The sequence below is a fragment of the Stegodyphus dumicola genome, chromosome X2, assembly GCF_044657685.1.
Source record: "Stegodyphus dumicola isolate Sdum_Otavi_A_Nest chromosome X2, ASM4465768v1".
Classification (NCBI taxonomy): Eukaryota; Metazoa; Arthropoda; class Arachnida; order Araneae; family Eresidae; genus Stegodyphus; species Stegodyphus dumicola.
The window spans coordinates 29,064,424-29,091,452 of NC_140781.1; the positions used below are offsets into that span (position 1 = coordinate 29,064,424).

Genomic DNA, 27,029 nt, shown 5'->3' on the forward strand with positions numbered 1-27,029 from the left:
TGTGCTGCTCTAAAAGAAACGATTTCAAAAAAAGAGTGAGAAAAGAAACTAGATATTTTTGTCCCGACTGCGATGTTGGACTATGCTTGTCACCGTGTTTTAAAATTTTTCGTACAAAAGCTGAATTTTAAAAGATATTAGATGTAAGTATAATAATAAATTCTCTTTTCGAATATCCATTTCTGTAAAGTGTTTTCCCACTTCGCTTATTTCACCGGAAAAAAGCCAAATTTAAGTAAAAATGTAATTTTTCGTTGTAAATAAAAATTATAATAACTTCATAAATTCAATACTTATAATAGTTTTGACTCTTGATTTGAATTTCTATAATCGATTTTAAAATAAAATTGTTTTTGAAAAATATGCTTATTTTTTGACACAATATGTCAGAAAAAAGAGACTGTTAAGTGGTTTAAAAAAAACATAAAGCTAACTGTTAGTAAAATGTAAATAAAATGTCACTTATTTTCTTTCAAATATTTCCAACTATTATTTGAATGTAGTGTAAAATATTTAATGCTACTTGATAAATTTCATAAAGTTTATTTACTTAATGATTACTTAATGATTTATTTAATAGTTTACAAACTTATTAATAATTATGTTAATTCATGTTTAATAATAATACATCCTGCTTACAGATCTATTTTCTTTTTAGGATGGTATTACAAAAGTGAAGTTCAGGCCTAGATAATAATTTTAATTGAATTTATGAAGTTCCCATTTGCTCATAGATCCTTTTTTTTTTTTTTTTTTTTTTTTTTCCATTTAATGGTCCTTAAAAGTCCTTAAAGGTTCTGAGTGCAAAAATGTGTACAAACCCTGATTTTGAATTGTACCTTTAAAAGTCTGAAAATTTGCAGTCTTCCAAATTATTTTACTTAAAACAGCTTGTTTCCATTCCAAAAAGGTGGCTATTGGAAGATTAAGTTTGGAGCTGGTTTTGACTATAAATTCTTTAATGTTACTAATAATACCATACAGGCAAAAGTTTTTGCTAAAGCTGATAACAGGCCTAAATTTTGTTCCTAATTTTATAAGCTGTCTTAATTTTAGGTCTGTTACTGTATCCAGTTTTTCTCTGAAAATATGTTTATTCACAAAAGGAAGATATTCAGGTACTTTGCAGTAATATTTTGCATCTGTATCAGTTTTGCAGTGGTAGATTAGCATGTTGCTTAAAGTCCTCAGGAATTAAAACATACAAGAATTTTGTAGTTGAAATCGGGGAAGAAATCTTGAGTATTGTGGATTATGCTACTGAATTTAATTTTATCAAACAACAGATGTAGCAGGTTGATTTTGCAGAAATTTTGGTTTGATTTTGTATTGCTGATTATTAATTTAAATATGCAAAAATATAGTACAAGGTCTTTAAGAAAGTGTAACTAACATATTTACGTAAGAATTTTTGCAATAAATGAATTTGTAATAAAACATATTTTTGAAAGTATGTAATAACTTAATAAGATTTTGACAAAAACTGGCACTATTAAGTAATTTATCAAAGTTGGCTTGCAGTTTAATGATCTGCAGTAGGAAAAAAAATCATACATTTTTCTTGCTTCCTCTTTTGCCTCTATTTGTTTTAGTACTAAAATGTTTAAATTGGATGTTAAGTGCTGGAGTCAAAAGAATTGGTAGACTTTTGTAGGTATGTGTTAAGCCTATAAGGGTAAAGAGTTTAAAATTGTAAAGAAACTCTTTGAACAATCTATCTTTAAAATTCAGAGTTATATCCAAAATCTAAATTGAAATCATATAACTGAAAATGTTCTAACTCTGCTGTTGTTTGCTGAAAAACATTTTTAGGTGGTTGCTGCTTAATTTTTTTATGTGGAACCTGTATTTATTAATTCTAAGCTAAGCTGCTTTCTTGTATTTCAATATATTTTAAATTACATATAATTAAAGTGAGTTGGTAAGTGTAGTTGAGAGCTCTTCTAGATACTGCTTTTTAGTAGTTAATAATGGGCTAGTTGGCATGGCATTAAAATCTACAGGCAAGGCATTTGGAATTGCTACTTTTTATTTCTATATTGTTTTAACCCTTTTGAGACTAACGAGATAGTATGTACCAAGACAGATTAAGTTTTACTAATAGGCACAATCATTCCGTATTTACATGTATAAATACCAGTTCAGTCTTTTCAACAACCAAGGTCATATAGCCGGGTGTTGTTTACAAATAAATCAAGATAATAGACTAATTGGACAATATGTCCACTAAAAAAATAAAAAATAATAAAGTTCAAAAAAAAACCTGAAAAAAATTACAAATATCTTAAAAAGGCTTCTACTTTAAAAATATGAAGCAATATATTAAATTAGAGTCTGCACAAAAACAAAAACTGTCTTCAAAGGGTTAAGAAAGCCTAAGATAAGCTGTGTTTCTCAAATAGTCTAGAAAGACACACTTTTACCACCTGAAGACATCAACTTTTCCTCTCAAATGATCTAGAAAGACAGAAACTTGTACTTCATGAAGACCCTTTTGAGACTAACGAGACCTTTTACCTCGGTCTAGAAAGACAGAAACTTTTACCCCCCTGAAGGTATCAGCCTTATTAAATCGTCAGTAAAATTGATTTTTTATTTCTTTATACATTTTTATTTAATTCAATTTTAAATTAAATTTCAGTTAACCTATGTTACCTTTATTATTTTGCAATAGTTTTTATGCAGATTAGCACATAATCCTGATTTAATAAACTACACTTTTATTAATTAAAATATTTCAATCTTAGCTGTATTTTTAACTTTTATTGTTGATTTAATCACTTTAATCCTTTTGAGATGGTATGTCGTTGTTTAAGATGTTTCCTCGGAAGGGGAGTTGAAAAGAATCATCCTACAGGATGGGGATTTTGTGTCCGCTAAGCCAAACTTTAGAGAAAAATAAAATCAAAAAGAAAGTTTTCGTCTTAACATCATAATTTTTGTTGCTATTTTAGTTTATTTCTCAAGCCATCATATATGTTAAAATTAACTTTTAGTTGTCTTTTTTTCCTTTACTTGACATGAAAATATATGAAACAACTGCTTACTTTGAGAAATAATTTTCAGAAGCACTATTCAAATGGTTCCACAGTTTTAATTGATCAAATGCATTAACAAACTTAGAAATTAATAAAAAGAAAGAAAGACTATTTACAAGAAGTAACAAAACCTTTCATGTGAACTGGAAGGCAGACACTCAGAGAGCTCAGTCTCTGGCAAAATATCCATATGAAAATCACTAGAAATATCATTCTGTAACTCTTTAGAAAATGAATCATAAGTCTTATTCATGTCACTAATTGGCTCATGTGAGTATATTGTTCGTCTGATAAATAACGCTTGCTCGCCATAGTAAACTGAAGTCAAGGCTTTCCCAAATAAAAAGGGAAGTATGTGAAATATAAGTTATAAAAGCAATGCAAAGTGAATAGAACCCTGCATAGTAACCCTAAAAGACCCTACATAGTAGCCAAAAAAAAGGGGGGGATTTGAAGGGATATCAGAAACAGGAATGTTTATATCAGATGGCAAGTTAAAGAGCCAAGCTCTGTTTATTTACATTTTACCTCCTTCCTGACAACAGCTGGCACCAGTTTTATGTGGAATGTGATCAAATTGAAGGTTAGTATCCTAAAACTTTTTTAGTTCAAAATTAATGTATGCAGGACACAATCTAGTGGTCTTTGAAACGTTCCAGAATACTGGCACAAATGTGTGATGGCTGGGGTGTGAATGAGAAAACGCTCTGGCATGCCAACGTGTCGGCTGGGAAATGAATGCATTTCTTGCTGGCATTTATGCATGACAGTTGGTGCCAAAGGGTTAATTTATATAAATATATGTAATATACTACTGTGTGAGAGTGTTGTGTTGCAATTCACTGATGCTTTTTGACTACAATAAAGGAAACTCTTGGTATTGAGAGTGATCAGACACAGATGAAGAAAAAAAAAATTTTTTTTTTCCCTTCTGAAGGATTTTTCCATAGGAGGGACCTGTATCTGATTGCCTTTGATATTTATAGTTGTATTCAAAATCTATACCAAAATAAGGTTGTTTCTGTGTAGGTGTAAATTTTACATTGGTATATTTCTCTTCCAGTGTGATGAATTGATATTAACGTGATTATACAGAAATTACATTAGAGATAGAAGTTAATACAAAATTTTTAAGGATATGTGCAATTATATCACTGTGTTGAAAGTCATTCACATTACTTTGTGGCAAGAGTAAAAATGGTGTGATAAAGCTTTAAAAAATATATATAAACTATGAAAAATGTATACCATATATTCCGGCGTATAATGCACACTTTTAACACTAAAAATATGATCAAAATTTATGGGTGTGCGTTATATGTCGGATATAAGAATGATATATTAAAAATATCAGCATACAATAGTTACATTTTACATGTACTTATGCTGTTTATTTAAAAGGAATGGCATACCTTTTGAACTTAAAAACGTTTCATTATCGGATACATGAAAAGTTTGTCTTCTGTTATATCCTCAGGCACATCATCGATTTCTGTTTCATCTTCACCATCACTGTTACTCTGATCCATTAATAAATAATCATCATCTGTTTCATCTTTCACCAACACCAAACCTCCTTGCTGTTTTTGATTTCAGCACTTTTTCCATTTTCTTTTGCAAACTGAATTACATTGTATTTGAAACCAGCTCTGTTTTGTTTGAATGGAGCCATATTTACTCTTAAAAGGAAAACGAGATCAATTTTATTTTAACTAAAATCTTCAATATGGCTTCAAATGACCACAGAAGGAGAAATTATGTGAATCATAATTCTGCAAACTCTTTCAGGATATAAATACATATTTACTCCAAATTATATCCCACTTTTCTTAAAATTCTACAATAGCATTCTTTTGGACACTTGTACTGAATACAATGCAGCCTCTTTGTAGGTATGTATATTTATTCCCTTAAGCATTTAACCCACACACATATTGTTCGCTTTATCACTTGTCAGTTCAGTATACCATTGTTCGAAAGGCTAGTACAAATTTTCGAATAAATGACCTCAAAAGATTAAGAGCATTGCACATGTATCCTTTAGGTTTCTTCATTAAAAAATTGGGTGTGTGTTATATGATGAACATACCTAAAAATTACAAAATATAACTTGAAATTATAGATGTGTGTTATACACCGGTGTACATTATATGATGGAAAATACAGTATGTACTGATGTAGGGCATTATAGAAGCTTCACATACCAAAGTAGTATTGCAGAATGTCCAGTAAAATTGCATTAGCCTTGTAATCTGTTAGAAATCAATAGAACTGCACTGTTGGAGTTCTGAATATGCTTAATTGCTTATGAGTTGCTGGAGATATTTTTATCCCAAGTGTTGCTATTCTTGGTTAAAGTTTTTCTAATGTGATAAGCCCTCATTTCAGGGCCTTCAAATAAACTGTTGTCAGGATTGTCTGCCCCATTACATATGCATTTGTCACTAACCTGAAAGACAAAATGATATAGATAATAAATATGAGCTGGTATTTCTTAGAAATTCCTATGTAGGGTTGTCTTCAAGTATAGGCAACAAGAGTAAGTGTCTAAAGCACCAATTTTCGGAATACACCAGCTGAGTTCTTCTCATAAGAAATAAAAGTGCATTTTGCTTTGAATTATTAATATATTTATATGAGGTACCAACTATGCTGATCGCTCAGGGAAGGAATATGGCACTTTGCTGTAGTTAATTAATCATAAATTATAACGCTTTGTAGGTGATAAAGGGAAACTGTAAACGATGAAAATTAGAAATAAGAATTAGCATTACAGCTAAGAAGAGCTTGAACTGAATTGTTGAAGAACATAGACCACTTTCTTATCCAGAGTTGAAATCTGGACCTTCAGATTTCTTCACTATAATACTGTAAAAGCATATGGTAGGAAAGCCTTAATTCTTTATGTTCTTCCTGCCTAAATCTGATGGGAGAGAATAAAAGACCCCCCCCAGTCCAACTGAGGAACGAATTATCCTTCACCACTTAAGTCAAGTGCCAGTTGTAAAGAAGAGCTTAGATTCATGTATCTAGAAGAATAACATGCCTTAGCCTTGAATTTGTGGAGCAGATCTGGAGTTTTTCAGGACTTCAACGATTCCAGATTTTTGGAATTTTCCTAATTTTACTGGTCATCAGCTTATATCTGGTAAGATGACATGTAGAAATAATAAAATTAAATATGTGAAATAATGAAGCATTTTAGATCTAAAGGGAAAAAAAATTTACAAAAAATGCTTAAAATTTGTTTTAATAAACATTTCTGTCATAGTAAGTAGTTTAAGCTGTTCCCCCTAATAATTTCTCTTTAATTTTATAAATAAACATAATTTCTTGTTCAGTTACAAAGTATCATTCAGTGGCGTAGCGACGGGGGGACAAGGGGGTGTATGATGCCCCGGGCGCCGCTCGCAGAGGGGCACCAAACAGTCTCCAAACAAGATTTTCCGAAAAATTTCAATTTTTATTTTGATCAATTTCTGGAAAATGTATTTAAAATTAATAATTATTGTAATATTATTAATCATTTATTTTCTTAATTTGTCTGATAAAATGTGTAATAAGTGTTTATACTTGCAGTACATCAAATATCTCCGTATACAAAACATTCTTTCTGACCACTTAATTCTTCTAAAATAGAGAAACGTCTTTATTTTTTTTAAACGAAATTGCATGTGTAGCTCCCGCTTTTTATTTTAAAACAATAACGAACGGTACAGTCTCATATTATATCCCTTCGACCTTGAACTACACACTTAGACAAAAAAAAAACGACGCACCGAGAAGATATAAAGCAAATTTGACACAAATTGATACGCATACAGGTTTCAACGGGAAATGCAAAATTTTACATTTTGGCTTCCGATGAATGAACGGTTGTCACTACGGTGCATCTAAACTGCTCAATTGGCGGGATATTTAAGAGGAGAAATTACAATTCCAGGTCATAAATTTTTGACGAATTTCATTCCGTGTACTCTGGTAGACAGTAACTATGCTTCGCGTAACAAGTGCGCGAACGATATGCGCAGATGTCAGAATTTGAGAGAGGTTGTGTAGTGGGCTCAAAGAAGCCGGTTGGTCTTATCAGCGAATAGCTCAACATTTGAGCAGGAGCGATGCCACTATTAGACAAAGTTGGCAGGAATGGGTGAACCATGGCCACACACAGCGTCAAAAAGGAAGCGGTAGGCCTAGAAAAATTTCTATTTCAAGTCTAGAGCCTCCAAATTTCCTCAGAAGCTAGCTTGTAAGGATTATGTTAATTCTATTAACAATTAAATTTTGAGTTAAACTTCCTTTGCTATCGCTTCTTAACTTCAACTTACCTCTTCCAGCCAGAACGTAGTTTTAGAATCACGTCTGAATACTAATGAGGAAGACCGGTATATAAGCGCGAAGTTTTATTGTCTGAGGGAGAGAGATATCAGAGATTCTGGTTAGCATGCATCCGCCTTTTTAGGTTACGTTCTCTTAAGCTATTGTTACGCGCGGCTGTACATTAGGCCCTTGATAACTTGACAGTCAATTAGCGTTAAGGGAAAAAGCTAAATTAGAATCTTAATAGCTTCGGCTATATCTCTTTACTTAAGATTAGTTTAGTTTAATTCTTAGTTTCTTACGTTCAAGACCAAGTGTCGGCTTTATTGCACAACTTCAAGACGGAGTTCTGTTAAATCTTATTTGAATAATAAAGGGTTATTTTACCCTTCTATCTTGTTCTTTCCTGTCAGACAAACTCAAGCGATTCTTCGCTTATCAGTTCTTGAGATTCTTCACTTTCAACGTTAACTTAGAATTACACAGTGGAGAATTCTACAAATTTTATACAAAAATGCAACTCCCATTTCCCTATCACCAGTGCAGGATTTACGTATAAGCTACACAAGCTATAGTTTACAGCCCCCCCACAAATTAAAAATATAGCATAACAGACTTATAAAGGTCCCCAGTTTTCAAATAGCTTAGGGCCTCATCAAGTTTAAATCCAGCCCTACCTATCACTAATAGTTGCAGAGATTTTCCATTTTTAATTGTATGTAATTGCCTTTAATGTCTTTTTATTTCTTCAATAACTTTTCTTCCCGCAACTGTCACAAATTTATTTTTTATGTAGACCATGTCAATGCCAAGGAAAAAAACTTAGCGGTTCTCAGAATCGGGAAAGAAAACTAGAGCAAGAAAAAGAAGTTCAGAACTCCAGAATAAGAATGGAATTATATTTAATAAACAAATCGCAAAAAGAAAAACCAGAAGTTAAGAAGGATGAAGATCTAAAATCGGATTCAAGTTAAATTTCTATTGCTGCTAAACGTTTATACAATAACACATCACAACAAATAAAATACTCAAAGAGGATGAAGTTGAGGCCCAAGTACATCAGAAGTCCCAAATCCATGTATATTACTAATAAGTACAGAAAATGCAACAGAAACACTCGCTGCAATTCCGGACGTTCTGGAGTTCAAAGATGTTGCTTATTTAAAATTCTCTAATAATCTTCCAATAATATCGAACCATCTTCGCACCGAAATGATTATCCGTGGGTGCCACGTATTTCAAAACGAATCCAGTCTAAATGCAATAGCAACATCAACTAATCGTCTAATGAAAAAATCTTGGTTTTTTTTCGACGAATCGGTAATGAAGAAGAAGGAACTGAAATAAACCGATCCTGGTTATTATATTCACCAAAAATTAATGCAGCATGCGGCTTTTGTTGTTTACTGTTTTTTACATCAAATTCCACTACACAGTCATTTTTCACAACAGCATCTGGTTTTAATAAATGGAGGAATAAAGATAAATTGATTAGCCATGAAAGAAGTCAAATTCATCAAAAATCGTTTACAACGTGGAAAGAAGCGGAAAGATGATTAATTAATAAAACTGGAATCGATGAATCATTAGAAGTAAATATACAGTCTGAAAAAAAACAGTGGCGAAACATATTGCAACGGATATTAACTTGTATGAAGTATATGATTATACAAATTTTTCCTCTACGTGGTCATGTTGAATACTTCAAGACGGTACAAATGTAGGAAACATATTATTTTTACTTAAACTTGTAGCTCAACTACTGCTAGCTACTCATCTAGAAAAATGTCATAGAAATGCCAAGAACTGTCTCATACTTATCACCACAAATCCAAAATGAATGTATTCATCTTTTGGCATCCATAGTTCGAAATCAATTAATAAGTGACATCAAAAGAAATAAATATTACGGACATATATTTGATTCGACTCCTGATATTACTCATCCAGAACAAATGTTGCAAGTCTTTAGGTATGTAGATATTGATTTTACTGACAGAAAAGTTTCCATCAAAGAATTTTTTTTAAGGTTTATTAAAATACAGCCTAAGATGCAGCCTCAATTGAAAATACAATTTTAGAAAAATTAAATTCCGATCAGATTTCATTAACAAATTGTAGATTACAATGTTATGATAATGCTGCCGTGATGTCAGGTCACATATCTGGCGTTCAACAAAAAATTATGGAAAAAAATAATAAAGCATTTGTAAATTGCGATAACTACTCATTAAATTTAGTAGGAGTCACTGCAGGTAAGTAAGATCCAATCGTTATAACATGCTTTGGAATAATTGAAAACATATATCTCTTTTTCTCATGTTCAACATTACAATGGGAATTATTAAAAAAAATGCTTTAAAGAAAACTGTCAAACATGAATCTGAAATACGATGGAGCACCAAAGCAGAAGCGGTTAGCATTATTGTTGGAGGACTGGAAGAATTAGTAGAATTATTAGAAAAATTAGCAAAGGATACTACTACCACAAGTGACACCAGAAATGAAGCTGCACTTTTATTGCAAAATATGCTGAATTTTAGTTTCATAACTTTAGTCCATTTCTGGCATAAAAACTTGAGGAGAATTGATCGTGTGCAGCTTAGGTTACAAGATCCTAAAATTAATTTTAGAGAAGCGTTCTTGATCGTCTGCAGCAGGAAATAAATAAGCGACTAAATGATCTTAACTCCAAATTTGGATTTTTATTGGACGTTGAAAATTTATTAAACAAGGGTAACGATCATTGATAACATTGATATCAAACACTGATAACGATCTTAAAAAGAATTGTAAAAATTTGGGTGAATTTTATAATACAGATTTTAATGGAACACAACTCATATGCAATTGCAAGATGTTACTCACCAATAGAAAAAGTTAACCTAAAACTCCATTACAGCTTCTTACCTTTATAATATCGTATGGAGTTGTTTTTCCAAACCTGAAAGTCGCTCTACAAATACTCCTTACTATTTCAGTATCAATTGCTAGCTGTGAACGTTCGTTCAGCAAATTAAAATTAATTTTGACACATCTACGATCAACGATGGGACAAGATCGCCTAAGTGATCTTATATATATTAACTTTTAAATTGTTTGAAAATTGTATGTTTTTTTTTTATTAATTATGTTAAATAAATAATGTCTTATGCTAGATGACCGTATGTCCGGTTTTTCTCCTGACAGACAGATTTCCGAATCCAATTCCAGTCTTGGTTTTTTTAACAAGATTCTTTTGCCTCAAATTTAAAGCCTAACCTGAGCCTGTGTCCCTATATATCTCGAAAAACAGAACAGTATTTTGTAGAAGAGTACTTGCAATGATTATTCATAATATATTATAGAATATTTTAAGCTAGGTACTGTAATCTTTTATTTTTCTCTTATATTCTTATTACGAGTATATTCTATATATTACATTACTATATGTTTTTCGGGGGAGCCGCCAGAAAGGTATCGTGCCCCGGGTGCCAATTATGCTAGCTACGCCACTGGTATCATTGCTTATGTCCTGTAATTCATGTGTCAAACATTCACACTAAACTTGTCAATCAATCTTTTCATTTCTAAAAACCTCTTTTTCACTTTCTTCACTATTGATAGCAATATTTTCTGGATTTAAAACCATTCTACAGATTTCCCCATTTGTAAATTAGTTGCTGATTATGGTATTGTCATTGCAGTGGAAATCCTGTTATATCATCTTCATTTATTATCATGTCTTCACATTAACTGGAAATAATTCATTCCATTAACTGGAAAATTTTGCCTTCTTCAGTATTGAAAATCTATGCTAAAATAAGGGGGTTATTTTGCCTAATTTTGAAATCTCGCTTTCGTAAGTTCAAGTTGTGTTAACATAATTTACTGTTGCCAAGTTTGCTATGGAAGGCAATGCTAAATATGCCTTCACTTTGCAGATTTTTCTACAGCTACAGAATTAGAAACTCTTTTCACCATAATTGAAAGTCAAAACTTTAATTTTGATAAGGTGGCTGTAATAATAATAGCCAACAAAAAGTAATTAGCTGAGTCAAATGAGAAAAATAGCAAAGAGTGAAATTTTCTATGTTAAAGAAAGTAAGCTTTTTGTAAATGAATTTTCTCTCTTCCCTGTTGCTATGTCAACAAAAGAGAACTAGTATGAGCAATATCCCACTCCAAAATTTTAACCCCTTTCTCAACCAGTCAAGGGCAGAAAATATAGTTGTGGAGACATCAATTAACGTATTTTCATTGTCCACTCTATTGTTGCATAGTTGGCAGGAGTTTGATAGAAACATACAAAATCTCAGTCAGTAAGGAGACAAATCTATTTTTCCATACATTTGCTTTTTTTAAGTAGTTTTTTATTCATTTCTATTTTTACTTATTTTTGTTTATTCCTGGTTAAAAGATATTTAAAATACATTGCTGGGGTTCAAGAGGTCTGGATATTTGATCATTCCAAATAGTGGGCATCTGGATTTCAGACTTTGAACTTCGTTATTCCACTGATGTATAAAGTGCAAGAACATTTGGGAAAAGTGCCATAAATTCTTATGTCACACCTAAAAGCTGAGCATTAATTTGAAAAGTAACACTGCAATTTATATAATATGGTAAAAATGAACATTATTAGACATAAAATTAAATATTCATAGTGTTTCAATAAAATTGGAGCCACTACAAAATGCGTACTTTCTAAAGAACTCTTTCTTTTACAGTTGATTTCATTATTGAAGAAACATTTTTTTCCCCTCTAAGCTGTGCAGTATAATCAGTTTGTCTTCAGTTATGCACATGTTCTAATGGGAAATATCTGAATGGCTAAATTGGAACCATAAATACAAATGCTTTTTGAAGTTTTTGAGAAATATGTTGGAATAATTTAACCCTTTCAGCAGCATGACAGGCTTTATCCAGTCATGAGATTTTTGGGCACTTGGTATATATTAGCTTATAATTTAAGATATTTTGCTTTCTTACTTCCTTTAATAATGTAAATGTCATCTTAATGAATGTAAGTTAATGAAAAAGAGACTAAAATGAGTAATTTTATAAATTTACCTCGTAAATTCTGATTAAATACAGGTCTTCTTGACAGATCCAAAAACCTGCACTACTCAGAGGATTAAACATTACTGTATAACGAATTTTCTCCTTCCTTACTGCGTGCCTTTGTGGTGTAATTGGAAGCATATCCAGCCAACATTTGGGAGGTCCAGAATTTGAATCCTGTTGAGGGCATCGTTGATTTTTCATGTTTTCCACCAAAAGATGAACCTAATGACTCCACTAATTTAGATGTAATTTTAAGTGCAGTTTGACAGTTACCTTGATTAACTTATCTGCAAATTACTGAGATTGTGTTGTAAGGCATTTTCTCCTGCCTTATCATGTACCTTCTTGTTGTAATAGGAAGCATCAACTTATAGAGATCCAGAATTTGAATCTTGTTTAGGACATTGCACACATTTTGTGTTTGCTGCTTCAACAAATATAATGGTACTACTGTGTTACATACCCAAAAACTCAACTTCATTTTTTTATACGCAGAGTCATAGCTAGGGTTTTCAGCGCCCAGGGACAACTGAAGATGTTGTGCCCCCTACTGCTTGCCAAGGATGGAAAACATTTAATTCTAAAATGTCATAACATCAGTTTGGCGCCCCTTGGATTCTGCCCCCGGGGACAGATGCCCCGCTTGCCCCCCTCCAGCTATGTCCCTATTTATACATGAGAATGGATTGTTAGTAAGAGATATGTCTAGTACCTTGTGGATAATATAGAGCAAATGCATATACGGCATCTTTTTCACTTTCTTCCCAGTGCCAGTTTATCACTATTAGCATATTTTTATAAAGTAATAAATTTGATCTTTTGCAGAGAAGCTTGATTTTATTTTGGCTTGAATTCTTATGAATATTTTTTTAAGGTAACAGAACTTTCAGGTATTATTAAGAAAAGACTTTCCAAGAAATGTGTTCTAGTATTTCCATTACACTGGGGGAAACAGTGAAAATGCCTTTCATTTAGCCTGTTTGCAGGATTCAGGTAGAATTTTAGAGGGCATTTAGGTTTTTTTGGGATAGGAAATGGGAAATGTGAACTGAGGCCTTACTGGAATTTGAACCACAGGCTAGATGTGCTAACCACTTAAATCAGAAAAGCATGCATGAAGAAAGTGCAGTAATTTCTGACACTCTGCTCCATTTAAATAGATCCCAGAAACAGGCATGTGCGCAGTTGACCAAATGCTAGTAGTAACAAGTTATTGTCCACCATATGTCTATTTGGTACCATTGTATTAGTTTTTGTGGAGCAGGAAACATGAAAAATTAACTGTGCACTGACCAGAATTTAAACCTTTCATCTTGCTCCTGCTAGGTGGTTGTGCTAACCACTCACGCGATGACAGCATACTGTAAACTGAGATAATTTTTAATAGAACTGATAGAGAGCGTTAAGCACTCTCAGCCACTAGTAGGTCATAAGGTGTGGTGCTGGAGAACACAATTTTAAAAAAAATTTAACATGTATAAATATGAATCCATAGGTCATTACCCTTTCTTAGTGAATGCTTTGACCTAAACATTAATCATTTTGTAAGAGAAAAATCAGTGTATAATAATGTGATTAAGAATTTCCCTCTTAATCATATTATTCAAATCTCTAATTAAGATTTCTTCTTAATCGCATTACTCAAAGTTTGATAGTGTTTTTGTTTATTTGATATGAAGTGACTAGAGTTGAAAGAGTATGAATGTAGACCTTTAAATGCCTATGAAATTGGTACGAGATGAAATCATTAGCTGCTATCTGAGATTATGTTATTACTTATGTTTAAGATGTTATGCTTGGATTTTTTTTATTCAAGCATAACATTCTGAAGGCTCTGTACTGTTGAGAATTGTGCTTTAAGCAAAGTAAATGTTCCTTATTAGAATATATATATATATTTTCATTTATTTTTAAACTTTCATTCTGCCTCACATTCAGATTTTATTCTTTATTGCATGGACTCTTGCATTTATTGCAGTGTTAATTTAAACTGCGCCAAAACTTTTCTCTTAAGTGTTTCTTCATTTTTATTAACTTGACCAAAAATTTCAAACATTGGTTAATGCTTTTAATCATTTTTAAGTCTGCATCCTTTGTTTCCTGCAGTGCTTAAGATTTTACAAATTCTGTTAAGAAGTAATTGTAAAAAGCATGATGAATACTGCACATAGTCCGCTGTTATTCCTCAATACATGAAAAGCCTTATTACCTGTGTTCAGTGAAACATTTTGTTCTATTTAAATATTTATGTTAGCAATTTCTTTATATTTACTGGCTGTTTTCTACTAATACTTGAGAATTAATTTTATGCATGTGGTCTTCATCAGTATCATCTCATGTTTTATTGTACAGCCTTCTGTAGAGACTTGGCTTCTTCAGTGGTTCTCATCTATTCTGATCTGTCCTCCAGTCTTCCAAGGTCTTCTTTTGTTTGACTTATCTTCTAGCTGTCTCTCGTAAGTTATGACCATTCTGCTTTCTGTACCTCAGGATTTCTTTCCCATTGATATGACCTGTCCAAAGATAGAAATCTTTCTCCTTTACTGACTTTGTTAAGGCATTGCTTTGTTTGTATATAGTGAAGCAGAAAAATCATTCAAGGTTATGTATAAAGTCCTTTCATTTAACCAATATGAGTACTTAATAAAGATTTTTGATGTAGTTACTTTTAAATAAACTACAACATTTCTAAATATTTTAATTTTTATAAATTAAGGAAAAATAAGAAGAGTCATGATAAACAAATTGTTGCATATAAAATTTTTGATGAGCAAAGTGCTGCAAGTAAAATTTCGATGTAATATGACAAAAACGTATTAAATTGAATGAATTTTAGAATGTCATAAAATATTATGTACATGAAACATTTGTCCTTCATAAAATTAGTTCATAAGAATTGGGGAAAATAGGAAGTTAGAGCGCAGTGTGCAAAATACTTCAATGTACTCTCATTCTACAGTTGCAAATGTATGTCATGCAATGATAATGTCCCTTTCTGTTTATGATGATGCCAATTAGCTCAAAACATTACTTCTTCTAAGCAGGTAAAAGTTCGCTACTATGCTATATTGTAGGTTAAATGTGGTAACAGGACTATCAAACTCAACAATTAATTTTTAAACTGCACCCATGTAGCTGTATCTTTTCTGGAATTCTTGTTGCTAGGCGACCATCTTCAATCAATAGATCAAAATACCAAACTCGGGATAACAAACAGAAATTCATTATTGTTTTCATTGATGAGGAAAGAAGTTGTTTACGTATTCCAATTTCAGTAATTTAGTGTTGTTGTGCGTATGCTCTGTTGGATTTATTTATTTGTATTAGGAAGTTATTTTCATGTAATTAAAAGTAGTTTAGTTGATATGGCGTTCATTTTTGTTTTTAGGGTGTTGTATAAACCAACTCAGAAGGAGGTGGGATTAATCAAGTTATAATTTTTTACAATCTTAGTTAAATATCTGTCTCAAAAGTGAAGAATTAATTTACAATTTCAATATTTTGTAGCAATTCTTTCATATCACAAAGATATGGTTTTCATCAAATAGTATTTTCAGCAAGCAGTAGAACATGGGTAAGTTTAATTGAAGGTTTTACACTGATTGGAATGTTTTAAAATTTAAAGTTAACTATCCTTAATTTTAAGTTTCCTTAGTCAAATAGCTTTAAGTCTTTTTACCCCCCCCCCAAGGATAAAGCTAAAATTATTTTCCTTCCATATCTTTTTTTTATTAGCAAAAGTTAGATATTAATTCCAAACCACAGAAACTGTACCATATACTTCCTTTGTGGAATCCTTAAATAATGCAGAGTAATTTTGGTACTTTCTGATTACCTGCATCCCTATGAAAATTTGGGTGAATTTGTAAATTGACAGAAAAAAAACTCCTGCCTTTAAGAAGTATCGATAAAATTCTATTTATAAATATTAATAAAAAGAAGAAATTTTATGAGAGGCGATACAAAAAAAAATCCGTATGACAGATATTTATGTTTTTAGAACAGGTAGATGCTATTTGTAAAATTATGGTTAAATTTAAATTGTGTAAATTCACATGTGTGGTATACCCATACATTCGTTGACTATTGTTGCTTGTATACTGCAAAATATGGCAGTTCTATCAAATGTTGAAACCAAAGCTGCAGATAAATAGAAAGTACTATTATTTCCATTCTTGCGTGTTTAATCACCTCTCAGAAATTGCATGTAAAAGTTCTTTGTAGAAAATTGTAATTTACCTTACCACTTCCAGATGGACAATTGCCACATTAATCTCAATCAAAAGAATACGATTTTATCAACAGTCAATGTACATAGCATTTTTATAAAAATAAAGTCAGATTAAAAAATTTAATCTTAATTTTATTTAAGTATTTCTTTTGCATCAAAACCATACCGGTTATTAATATGCTCAATAATTTTAGTACTTCATTAAATCCATTTTTCCTCCTATCTGTACATAATCCAAGGATTTTTTGAGGCTCAGTTTGTCAGAAGTTTTGTTATCTTGAATTTTCGGCTACCATGAAAAATGTTTTTTGCTCCTTCCTAGTTTGGGTTTGTTGAACTATCTTCTACTTGGTAGTTTCACTTTATGTACTGGGTTTAGTAATAATGTATTTTCAGTCTTTTTAATCATTCTATATAATCCATAATATATCTTAGGAAGTTTTCAGATTAATTTTTAGTTTTCAGTTACTGAAGATTGTGTAAAGAACTAGTTGCCAGTGAAAGCAATAAACTGATTTTATAAAAAAAAATTTATGTTTGTTCACTTTTATGCAACTTCTTTAACTGATATTTTGATGTCGGAACTGATTCTATTAATTTTATTTGACTCATTTCGCTGCTGATTGATTATAGCAACCTTATTAGAAAAATATCACTATTATTTATGATGACTTTGAATCATATTTTTTAATTTTTATCTTTTCAAAACTGAAGCAAAAGGAAAAATCTAAAAATCATAATTTCTTTCTTCAAAACAAAGAAAGAAACTGGTGATGGTAAAACATTAAACAAAGCTGATCTCTGTCAAGTGGAAATTTTGTGCAGAAATGAATAAAACAGCAGTAGTATTCAAAGCAAAATAGTTCATAGAAATACAAGTAAATTTGTGTACAATACAAGTAAAATACAAGTAAAATGATGTCTGAAATTAACTTCGCCATAGGTAGTTACAACACTAAATGGGCAAAGATCATCTTCTCTTTAGTGAATTAAAATAGTTTTTCCTTGGTGTACAGTTGGAAGTGAATCTATTAGATAAATGCAAAAAGGAAATTTAATGCAGCTTTTAAATTTATGGCTGTACACAAGAAGTAAAACACAGCACAAAATCCAGAATAACCTAACATCTGAACCTGTTAAGCACCAGTAACTTATCTTTGTTTTATTTTTATTTATTTATTTATTTTTTGTGAAAAGAGAGACATGTTCTGGAGTAGTGTTTTATTTGGTTTATGCCATGTTTTATTTGATGATTTTATATTTTAACATGCCATGTTTTATTTGGTTTATTTAATTAATGTTATACATAATTTAGGTTTAAAAAGCACTATAGTTGCATAATACACTACCCGACATTGAAAATGCAACGCTAAGAAGGAGTGGCCAGAAAGTGAAATTCGGCAAACAGAGAGCGACAGCAATGAACAATAAGTGATCTTTATTTCGAAAATATAAGCATACACAATTTCGAAAATATAAGCACTGGCTCATTGGGCTGCAGGACCACCTTGGACGGCAAACAATGATGCAACACGTCTAGGTACAGAGTCAATTAGACTATGGATTGTGTTCTGAGGAATGGCTCTCCATTCCCTGTCAACCATTTGCCACAATTCGTCGTCTGAACACAGCAATGGCAGGGTCTGCAAATGACATCCAATCACATCCCAAATGAGAGATCAGGAGAGAATGGTGGCCAGGAAAGCATATATACACATGTAGGCTGTTGCCAGCAGTGTGTGATCGGGCGTTATCGTGCTGATAAAGGGTGTTGGGCACTCCCTGAAGGTAAGGGAGTGTCACTGACCATAGCACATCATCCACATATTATTCGGCTGCCATAGCACCATTAATACGAACTAGAGGTGACCTGGAATCGTATACAATTGTGGCCCAAACCATGATGCCATGTTGTCATGCAGTACTGCATTCCACAATTGCTGCAGGATTAGACCTGTGTCCAAATTGATGCCATACTCTTACGCGGCGACTATCAAAATTCTCTGTGTAATTAAATCTGTTAAAACTGTTCACGAGTGACCTACAATGGCAGCAAATTTGATGAGTGCAGATTCTCGTGCTAAGAAGCACATGTTTTGCCGTGGGAAACTAAATGTTTTAAAGCTAAAATGCCATTTTCAGAAAGGCAAAAGATAAAGGGCACTAGTTTTGCTGTTTAAAAGGCTGGTCACTGTGCAAATAAATACAGAAATTCTATTAAATGTGCAATTTGCCACAAGAATCGCAGTTTAATTATGTGTTTGGAACTGCCTGAAAATAAAACAAATGTTAAGAAGTTTATATTAAACAGCTATGAAAAAGAAACTAGCAAGGAAGAATTCTGTGAATCTTGCTAGTGTTAGTAGCTTACTACAAGTACTTTTTCAGACTCTGAAAGTAAAATTAGTTCGAAATATTTGTATACTTCATGTTCGAGTTCTATATGACACAGCATCGCAAATTTGTATTTAAGGAAAAGCATTATTTATACTCTAGGCCTAAAAACCTTCTAGACCAGAGGTTCAATGTTCTCATCAAAATCCATCAAGTTGCCTATTGACACGGAGAAAAACTGTGTTATTGACTACAATAGCATATGTTTGTAATTCAAAAGGAAAGAGAATTCCAGTTCGTGGGTATTATTGATAACAGCAGCATATCCATGGATGCCAAATCTCACTATCAAATATCGCTAGATACACCTGCAAAAGTAGTTAAAAATTCGCTAAATTCAGGAGGAATTTTGCTAAAAGTAGTAGCTAAAATTTAAAAAAAAAAAGCTATAATCCATATTTTATAATAGGTTTTGTTACTGGTTATGTTTCAAACTAAATCTTCATAAAAATATAAATAATGTCTCAATTTTTCTTCAGACTATCAAAATGTTTTCATGGACCACCAATTGGCGATCGCTGTTCTAGACAGCAGATTGGGGTGCCATGCCCTTGTTGGTGGATAACGAACATTTGAAATTTTACATAAGATTTAAAAATTAAACTTAAAGACCTAGACGATAATTTTGGTCTACCTTTGATATTTATGAGCAGGATACAATTTGTGATGCTATACCTTCTGCCTAAAATGGTCCATGGGTTAGAGAGCCCCCAATACATGAATATACCATTTTACGACACTGAAGATTCATCAGGGCCTATTGTTCTTTTAATTGATTCAGATGTGGGTGGTCAATTTTTCAATGTTAGAAAAATATTACTTTTTATGATATTGTAGCTATAGAAACTTACCTGGGCTGGACATTGATTGGAAAAACACCGATGAAAGGTGAAAAGGCAAATACGGCGATGACGATGTTTGTGAAAGATTCCAATATTTCTGACCTTTATTTGTTTAGACATCTGATCTAGTTGAGTTAAAATCACGAAAAAAAAGTAATTTCTTATGAAGAAATATTTTCAAGAGACTAAGAATTCAGGGTGATGGGAGGTAGAAAGTTATCTTTCCTCCCCTAACAAAGATATAACAATACGAAGACTTGAAGCTTCAACTAAAAGCTAAATTCAGTGTTTGATACCTCTGAAGATGTCTTTAAACTATGGATTAAATTAGGAATTATAGATGATGTCATAGATGGGAACTTGTTTCACACTAGTACTTTCTTCCTCAGAGACCTTAGAATAGTCAAGAAACATAGTACTGTCAAAGTACATCCTGTGTTCAATACATCTGCCAGGCAAATTGGATCCCTGTCTTTGAATCAGTGTCTAAAATTCAGCTTTAATTTATTAGACTGTATTCCATGTCTCCTTCTCAGATTTAAAGAATTTAAATATGGTGTTATTGCAGATACTAAAAAGGCCTTTTTGCAAGTCAGCCTTTGGCAGGAGGAACAAAACTATCCGGGACTCTTCCAGGGAAAGAATAGCAACTATAAAAAATTAAGGTAATGCAAAAAAAGGCCTTTTTGCAAGTCAGCCTTTGGCAGGAGGAACAAAACTATCCGGGACTCTTCCAGGGGAAGAATAGCAACTATAAAAAATTAAGGTAATGCAATGCAACAGACTGGTCTTTAGTGTAAATAGTAACCCTTTTATTTTGCGAGTAGGCTTGGATTATTGTTTGGATATAATCAAGATTATATTAAGGGCCTTCTTTTAAGTATCTACATTGATAATTTAATAATGAATTTAAATGATATATGTGTAATATATTATCTTTCATTGAGACGTCTCAAGTCGTACTGCGTGAAAGAGAATATAATTTGAGAGGTTGACAGTACACCAATGATGATGATCCTCAGCCATTTACTTCTGCGTTAGGGCTTTTGCGAGTTAAGATATCCTGATGGTAAATCTGGATTGGTTAGGCAGCTACTAATTTGAAACTTTGTCCAAAAAAAGTAATTCGTCTGGTCACTCGTTATTTGATCCTGTTGGTTTATTATGTCTTGTTTTGCTTATACCCAACTCGTTGCAAAGGATGTGGAAAGAAAACATACCTTGGAACTCTGAAGCCGATGCTAATAAAAAAAAAAATTATAAGCTGGTTTTCAGAACTTTATTTGTTGAAGGAAATGACCATATCATAGTGTTTTTCATTTGATCCAAGAAGACAAAACATTTCTTTGCGCATGTTTTGTGAGGCTATTCATTCAGCCTTCATAGCAGCGGTTTTCATTTATGTGGAAACGTCTGAGAATGTCCAAGTTCATCTCCTAGCAGCCAAAGCTAGAATGACTTCTGTAAAATCTGTCGACTGGAGTTGATGGCTTCTGTGGTGGGAACTCAGTTGTAAAAATCTGTTGTAGAAGGGCTTTAATGGAAAGATGTTGAAAAACATTATTGGAGGAGCTCCACAGCTGTTTTAGGGTGGATTTAGCATAAAGAGTATTAGATGGAATTTGTGAACAACAAAGTGAATGAAATAAATAGTTTAACGAAGCCTCTGACATGGAAACACCTTCCTGGAATCCAGAATCTAGCTGGTTTGCCTTCATGGGGATGTTCTGCTAGATAACTGAAAAATTTTGATGAATATTCTACAGCCAAGCAAAAGAGAAAACAAAATCTACTAGGCATTCTTCTATCTGTTCGTTAAGTCTCAAATACTTGTAGCTGCAAAACTGATAAAAAAAAAAATAATGAATGTAGATGTTATGGACCAAGTTGGTACTATTATTATTTTTCAAGCTATGAAGTTAATAGAGTTGATTGCTTGGATAAAAAGAGTTATTTTTAATTTTTCAATTCTCTAAATGCAAAGTCTTTATGAATTATTGGAAAGGTTATCCTATGAAGAAGTCAAAGATTTGGAAAAGAAGGTCATACTGTTAATACAAAACAAATGTTTTTCAGATCACAAAAACAAAAGAAAATTAGAATCTTTCACAACGTACAGAGACAAAGAAGGAATTATTAGACTGAAAACAAAAGTTATATTTTGGAAGCATGCAAAGAACCTTAGGCATCAAGGTGTTTTACCGGGAGAGCATTAGGCTGTCAAAAGGTTAATTATGAAAGAACACCATAAGAACTCTCATGCTGGCTTTCAAATGTTGTTAGATAAGAGCACATAATTAGATTTTAAAGGCAAAGAAAGTCATACAATCTCTTTTATCCAAAGATTAGACTTATAGACTTTATGAATATTTGAACTTTAAGTTAGTTCATTTTAATTTTAAAATTTTGGGTTTATTTTCAAAAGTTTTACTCTTTAAAATTTCTAGTAGGTTAAGCTGTTTCTCAACAACTTAAGTTGAGAGAATGTTGGATTTCAGATGACATATAGTTTGTATTTTATGCGTACTTTAATTGTATCTGCTAAATGTTTTTGGCCACTAATAATTATTGGTAGTTTTGCTTCTTGAAAGTGGCAGCAGAACAACTTATAGAATTGGCAAAAATAAGTGCATGTAGTGAGTAGGCTTATTAAAAGAATGTTTTGTTATTTGCACGAGGGATGAATTTATTTAAGAGCCAAACCTATTTTCAACAATAAATCAATACAGTCGATTCTGGTTAATTGGACCACATCGGGAAGCGATTGTTTTGGTACTAATAACCGGCTGGTCCGATTATACGAACATGGCCTGTGTTGTAAGACGGGACATGCTATATGTAGCAAATGGTAAATGTACATGTAAATAATGTACTAAAATGTAATTATGACCTTTATTGTGCGGTACACACATATGGCGAACATACATGTACAAACAAGAACTACAGTTGAACTTTTTTCATTGAGAAAATTAATTTAGAAACAAATTCTAAGAAGCTATCTCGGCGATAATCAGCATGCGAAGTACAATCAAAACAAGTTCTGTACAAGTTCCAGTCAACATATGAAGAACTTATCCAGTGTATCTGACGCTTTCTCTTAACGGATTGCACGTGAACGAAATTGCCACAAACATCTTGCCACAAACATCTAACCACAAACATGCACCAACTTATTAGTGACATAATCATCATCACTTTCTTGGTCTTCCGATGCTATCGTCTGTTTTGCTGCAACAATTGCAGCATCGTAATCTCCATTTTCATCATAGCATTGAAGCTCTTTGTCGATGGATAAAAATTCTTCGCAATTTTGTACCTGTAGAAGTTCTATATGTCCGTCATCATTTTCACTTTCAATGAGCATGCCCGCATCCATCTCCAAAACCAAGTGCTTAAAGCCACAGTGAGAAAAACAGTTCTGAGTTGTCTAACTGCTCACTTTTCACCTGCTGTCAGCCACAAATGTAACTGCTTGTAGGATGTTGGCCTTTTCATTGACTTCACTTGCTTTTGACGATGAGGTCAGCAAACTTTCTTCAATTGCTTCAAGAATGTAATTAATCAACTTTGCACGCTAAAGGGTCTTCATAGTTTTGATGATCCCCATGTCCATTGGCTGGACCAAAGCTGTGGCCTTTGGAGGTAGAAATTCCAGTTGGATGTTCATCAAGCAATCTAAATGAGGATGTGCTGCACAATTGTCAAGAAGAAGCAGCACTTTTCTCGACTGGCGTTATAGCTCTCTGTCTCAATCCTTGAGCCATTCTTAAAAAAGTTCAGAGGTCATCCACGCATTTCTGTTCGTACGATACATGACTGGTAACCTGTCCATCCTAAGTCCTTAAAAGCAGCGAGGCTTAGTGCTTTTTCCTATAACCAACAGCTTCCTCTTGTCTGTTTCTGACATGTTTGAGCAGCCCAAAAATGTTACTCTATCCATCGTTTTTTTGGAGCCAGAGAGTGCAATATGTTTGTAACTTAACGAGCCGTCTGGTTGTAGCACAATAATACAGCCCAGTTTCTTCAGCATTGAAGATGTCATCTGCTGAAAAATTTTCAAGAAGCTCTGGCAGTTTTGTTGATTTCCATTCTTCAGCATCTGCACTATCAGCACCTTCTTTCTCGCCATGTGCTTTCTTGAATTTTATGTCATGTCTAGACTTCCATCGAGACAACCAACCGTCCGTAGCTTTAAAGTCATCGTGGCCCAGCTTTTTAGCGACTTGTTCTGCTTTGTATTTTAACATTGGGCCACTTACTGGCACAGCTCATCCAGTAACAATGGCAAACCATTCATTAAGGGCCTCATCGACGTCTGGATCCTTACCTTCACGCTTCCGTTTTTTGGAAGTTCCTCCTCGTCCTTCACATTGTGCCCATTCTTCTTGCAGCTCATTCTCTTGTTTTATCAAGCGTGAAATTGTAGTCTTTGCCAATCCGGTAATTTCCACCGACCGATGCTGACTAGTGTTTCAGGATTGTTGCTTGATCTTAACCAGGAAATCAATATTTTCAGTTAACATTAAGCCCCGTCGTGGCATTTTGGCAGGGGAGACAAGACACGCTCACAGTTCACGGACTAAAGGGGTCTGAAGAAACCTTGGTGTTTCGGGGTCAAGAGGGAGATAAAATGCTCGTCATTCAAAGCTTTGGCATTAAAATCATTCCAAAAGGGTAGTGAAATGATAGCTTTCTCGTGTAAACTTAAATCATGATTGAAAGGCGGGAATTCCTTTCAGGTGGAGCCAAGACACTCTATTGTTCATTTTCTTGAAAATTGGAGACACAGTGGGAACATAACCTCGCTGGCGGCTACTGATGGCTCTGTTTTAAGAAAGGTCAAAGAAAATGGTGCGCATGCTCACCTCCCATTGGTTTTCCTCTTGTCATGCACTTTAAGAAATTCCTGACCTTTGATAAAGCGTTCTCCTGAGGAGTGCAGCTACAGATCCTCCCATGTGTCGAGGACCACCTGTACATCCACTGTACACAGCCAACTTGTGTCTTCTGTTTTTTATTCACTCTCATTAATTTTGGTCCGATTAAACGGAATTTTGGTCCAAAGAAACGAATAATATTAGGCTTATGTACATGGGATTTGTTTCGGTTCTTAAGGATTCGGTCTGAAAAAGGCGGCTGGTCCGATTAACTGGATTCGACTGTAGTTTACTTTGACACATAAGCAAACATTTTTCATCTAGCAGTGCAACAACTAGCTGAGCAAACCCAGCTAACTCACATATTTAGTGAATAGAAGCACTATTACTCAAATTTTTAAAGGGTTTCATCTGGATGGTCTAATTATTTGGGTCATATAAAGTGGTAGAAATTAAAATTAGAATTTAAAGTTACTGAATTTGAAATAAATTTCCTTAAATGGTAAGATATTAGATCTATGTTAATACCATTTATTTCTTTCATAGTTATTTATCGAAAATATTTTTTATGTTATCCAGTCATACTAAATACTTGTTTGTTAATTTTGTGTATGCTGTATGTGTAAGTATTGAATAATAAAATTCATACTTAGTGATCAAATTGAATATTTTTTTTTCCTTAGAGCAAGACAGTACGAGATTTCGATGAACGATTTACTTCCAGAATATTTAAATATAAAAATGTGGATGAATATTATGCAGCTGCTACTCTGAAGTCAAAGATTACTCAAATTGATGTTCCAGTTCTTTGCTTGAATGCTGCTGATGACATATTTTGTCCCTTAACTGGTATAGTACAGTTTAGCTCTATTTCTGTATTTCTAATGAGAGGAAAAGATAATTACTTGATGTTTTTGTTATTGCATATTATGTAATGTTTTGTTGTTAAGTTGAGTGTGTGATTCCCACTGTCATTTTTTTTTAAGTAAGGACTAATCTTATTTATTTGTTTATCTGTGGCTGCTGTGTGGAGACATCTGATAGTGATTCACTAGTTTCCAATCTACTGAAATCACCACTATTGGCATTCTTGTCATTACTTCACCATTGCTGGCATAAATGATGTCCTGAGACAGTAATCAGTATCTGATTGCTTATTAATCCATTTATGTACTCAAAGCCAGAATGTACTAGATGCTTCTAGAAAGATCATATAAAACTCTGTAGGACAAGATTCCTCATCCAAAGCGTGTAACAAATGACACAAAAACCATATCTCTGTGGCCCACAGTTTTCAAGAAAACTGTGACCTGTGTACATAAAATTGATGCCTAAAACATGACATTTGCATGAAAAGATGCTCAGAATAATGATATTGAAGCATCATTGTATTGTGGAACAGTTGATTGAACACGAATTTGTAGCGTGGTGAACACAGCTTGAAAATGAGCAACTAAATCTCTTTCTATTATAAGTAGGATTTGATATCCTAATTTTATCAGGTGGTTTCCTAGAAAAAAGTTCAGTATTATTGGTTGTGGAATGCTGGCAGGTGTACAGTCAGACCTCCACACCCAATCCATCAATCTGGGTGTTTCATATGCAACCAGTCACAGATAGGCTAGCTGAAATGTTCCAGTCCTTCATTATGGCCACCTTCTACCAATAAGAAGCACTGAGAAAATCAGTTAGTACATCATGAAAAAATATCATGTATGAATATCTGATGAACTGTTGAGGATGTAATGTACATGGCCCAATAGTGCAATTGTGAGTATACTGGCTCATATATTTGCAGACCAGCCGAACTGATGTCTTTACAGGCAGATTGAAATGAAGTTAAGTATTGAACTGGAGCATGCACAGGTAATGCAGATGAGCATATGTGACACATGCTTCATCCATCCTCAAGATGTGCAATAAAAAGATTTTCAGGTTCGTGTTGTGCAGTAGTTATTCACAAAACACAATTTGTTGTACGTTTGGATGCAAGCCTCACGTGAAAGCTTAGCTTTGTATTGATGGGAAGTTTGAGCTACAGTTTCTCATTATGATTTCTGTATATAACCATCCCTTATATAAATGTACTTATGCAGTCTGTGCTGTTATTTAAAGTCTTAAAATGATTTATCCTGAGTATCACACCTGTAAACCACCACCCCAGTGACATTATCATTAGTGCTGAAGTGACATCCTCAAAGTGAATTCTTCATGCCAGCAGGGGAGTGATGCAAATATGACAGGGCTAGGTCTCAGAAATAAGTTGGATATGAAAACGAGG

General features: G+C 33.1%; 1 protein-coding gene across 3 annotated transcripts in view; it reads left to right on the plus strand.

Annotated features, from left to right (window-relative positions):
- Positions 1-27,029, plus strand: part of LOC118202604 (phospholipase ABHD3-like) — a 178,091-nt gene that overhangs the window by 145,164 nt on the left and 5,898 nt on the right. For 2 of the 3 annotated variants that reach the window (XM_085808892.1, XM_085808893.1), the window contains one exon: positions 25,432-25,597. In XM_085808892.1, coding sequence (XP_085665018.1) covers positions 25,432-25,597 — 166 coding nt within the window. Of the gene's footprint in view, positions 1-14,756; positions 14,861-25,431; positions 25,598-27,029 lie in introns of all 3 variants that reach the window. The other variant, XR_015038854.1, reaches the window with a different exon arrangement.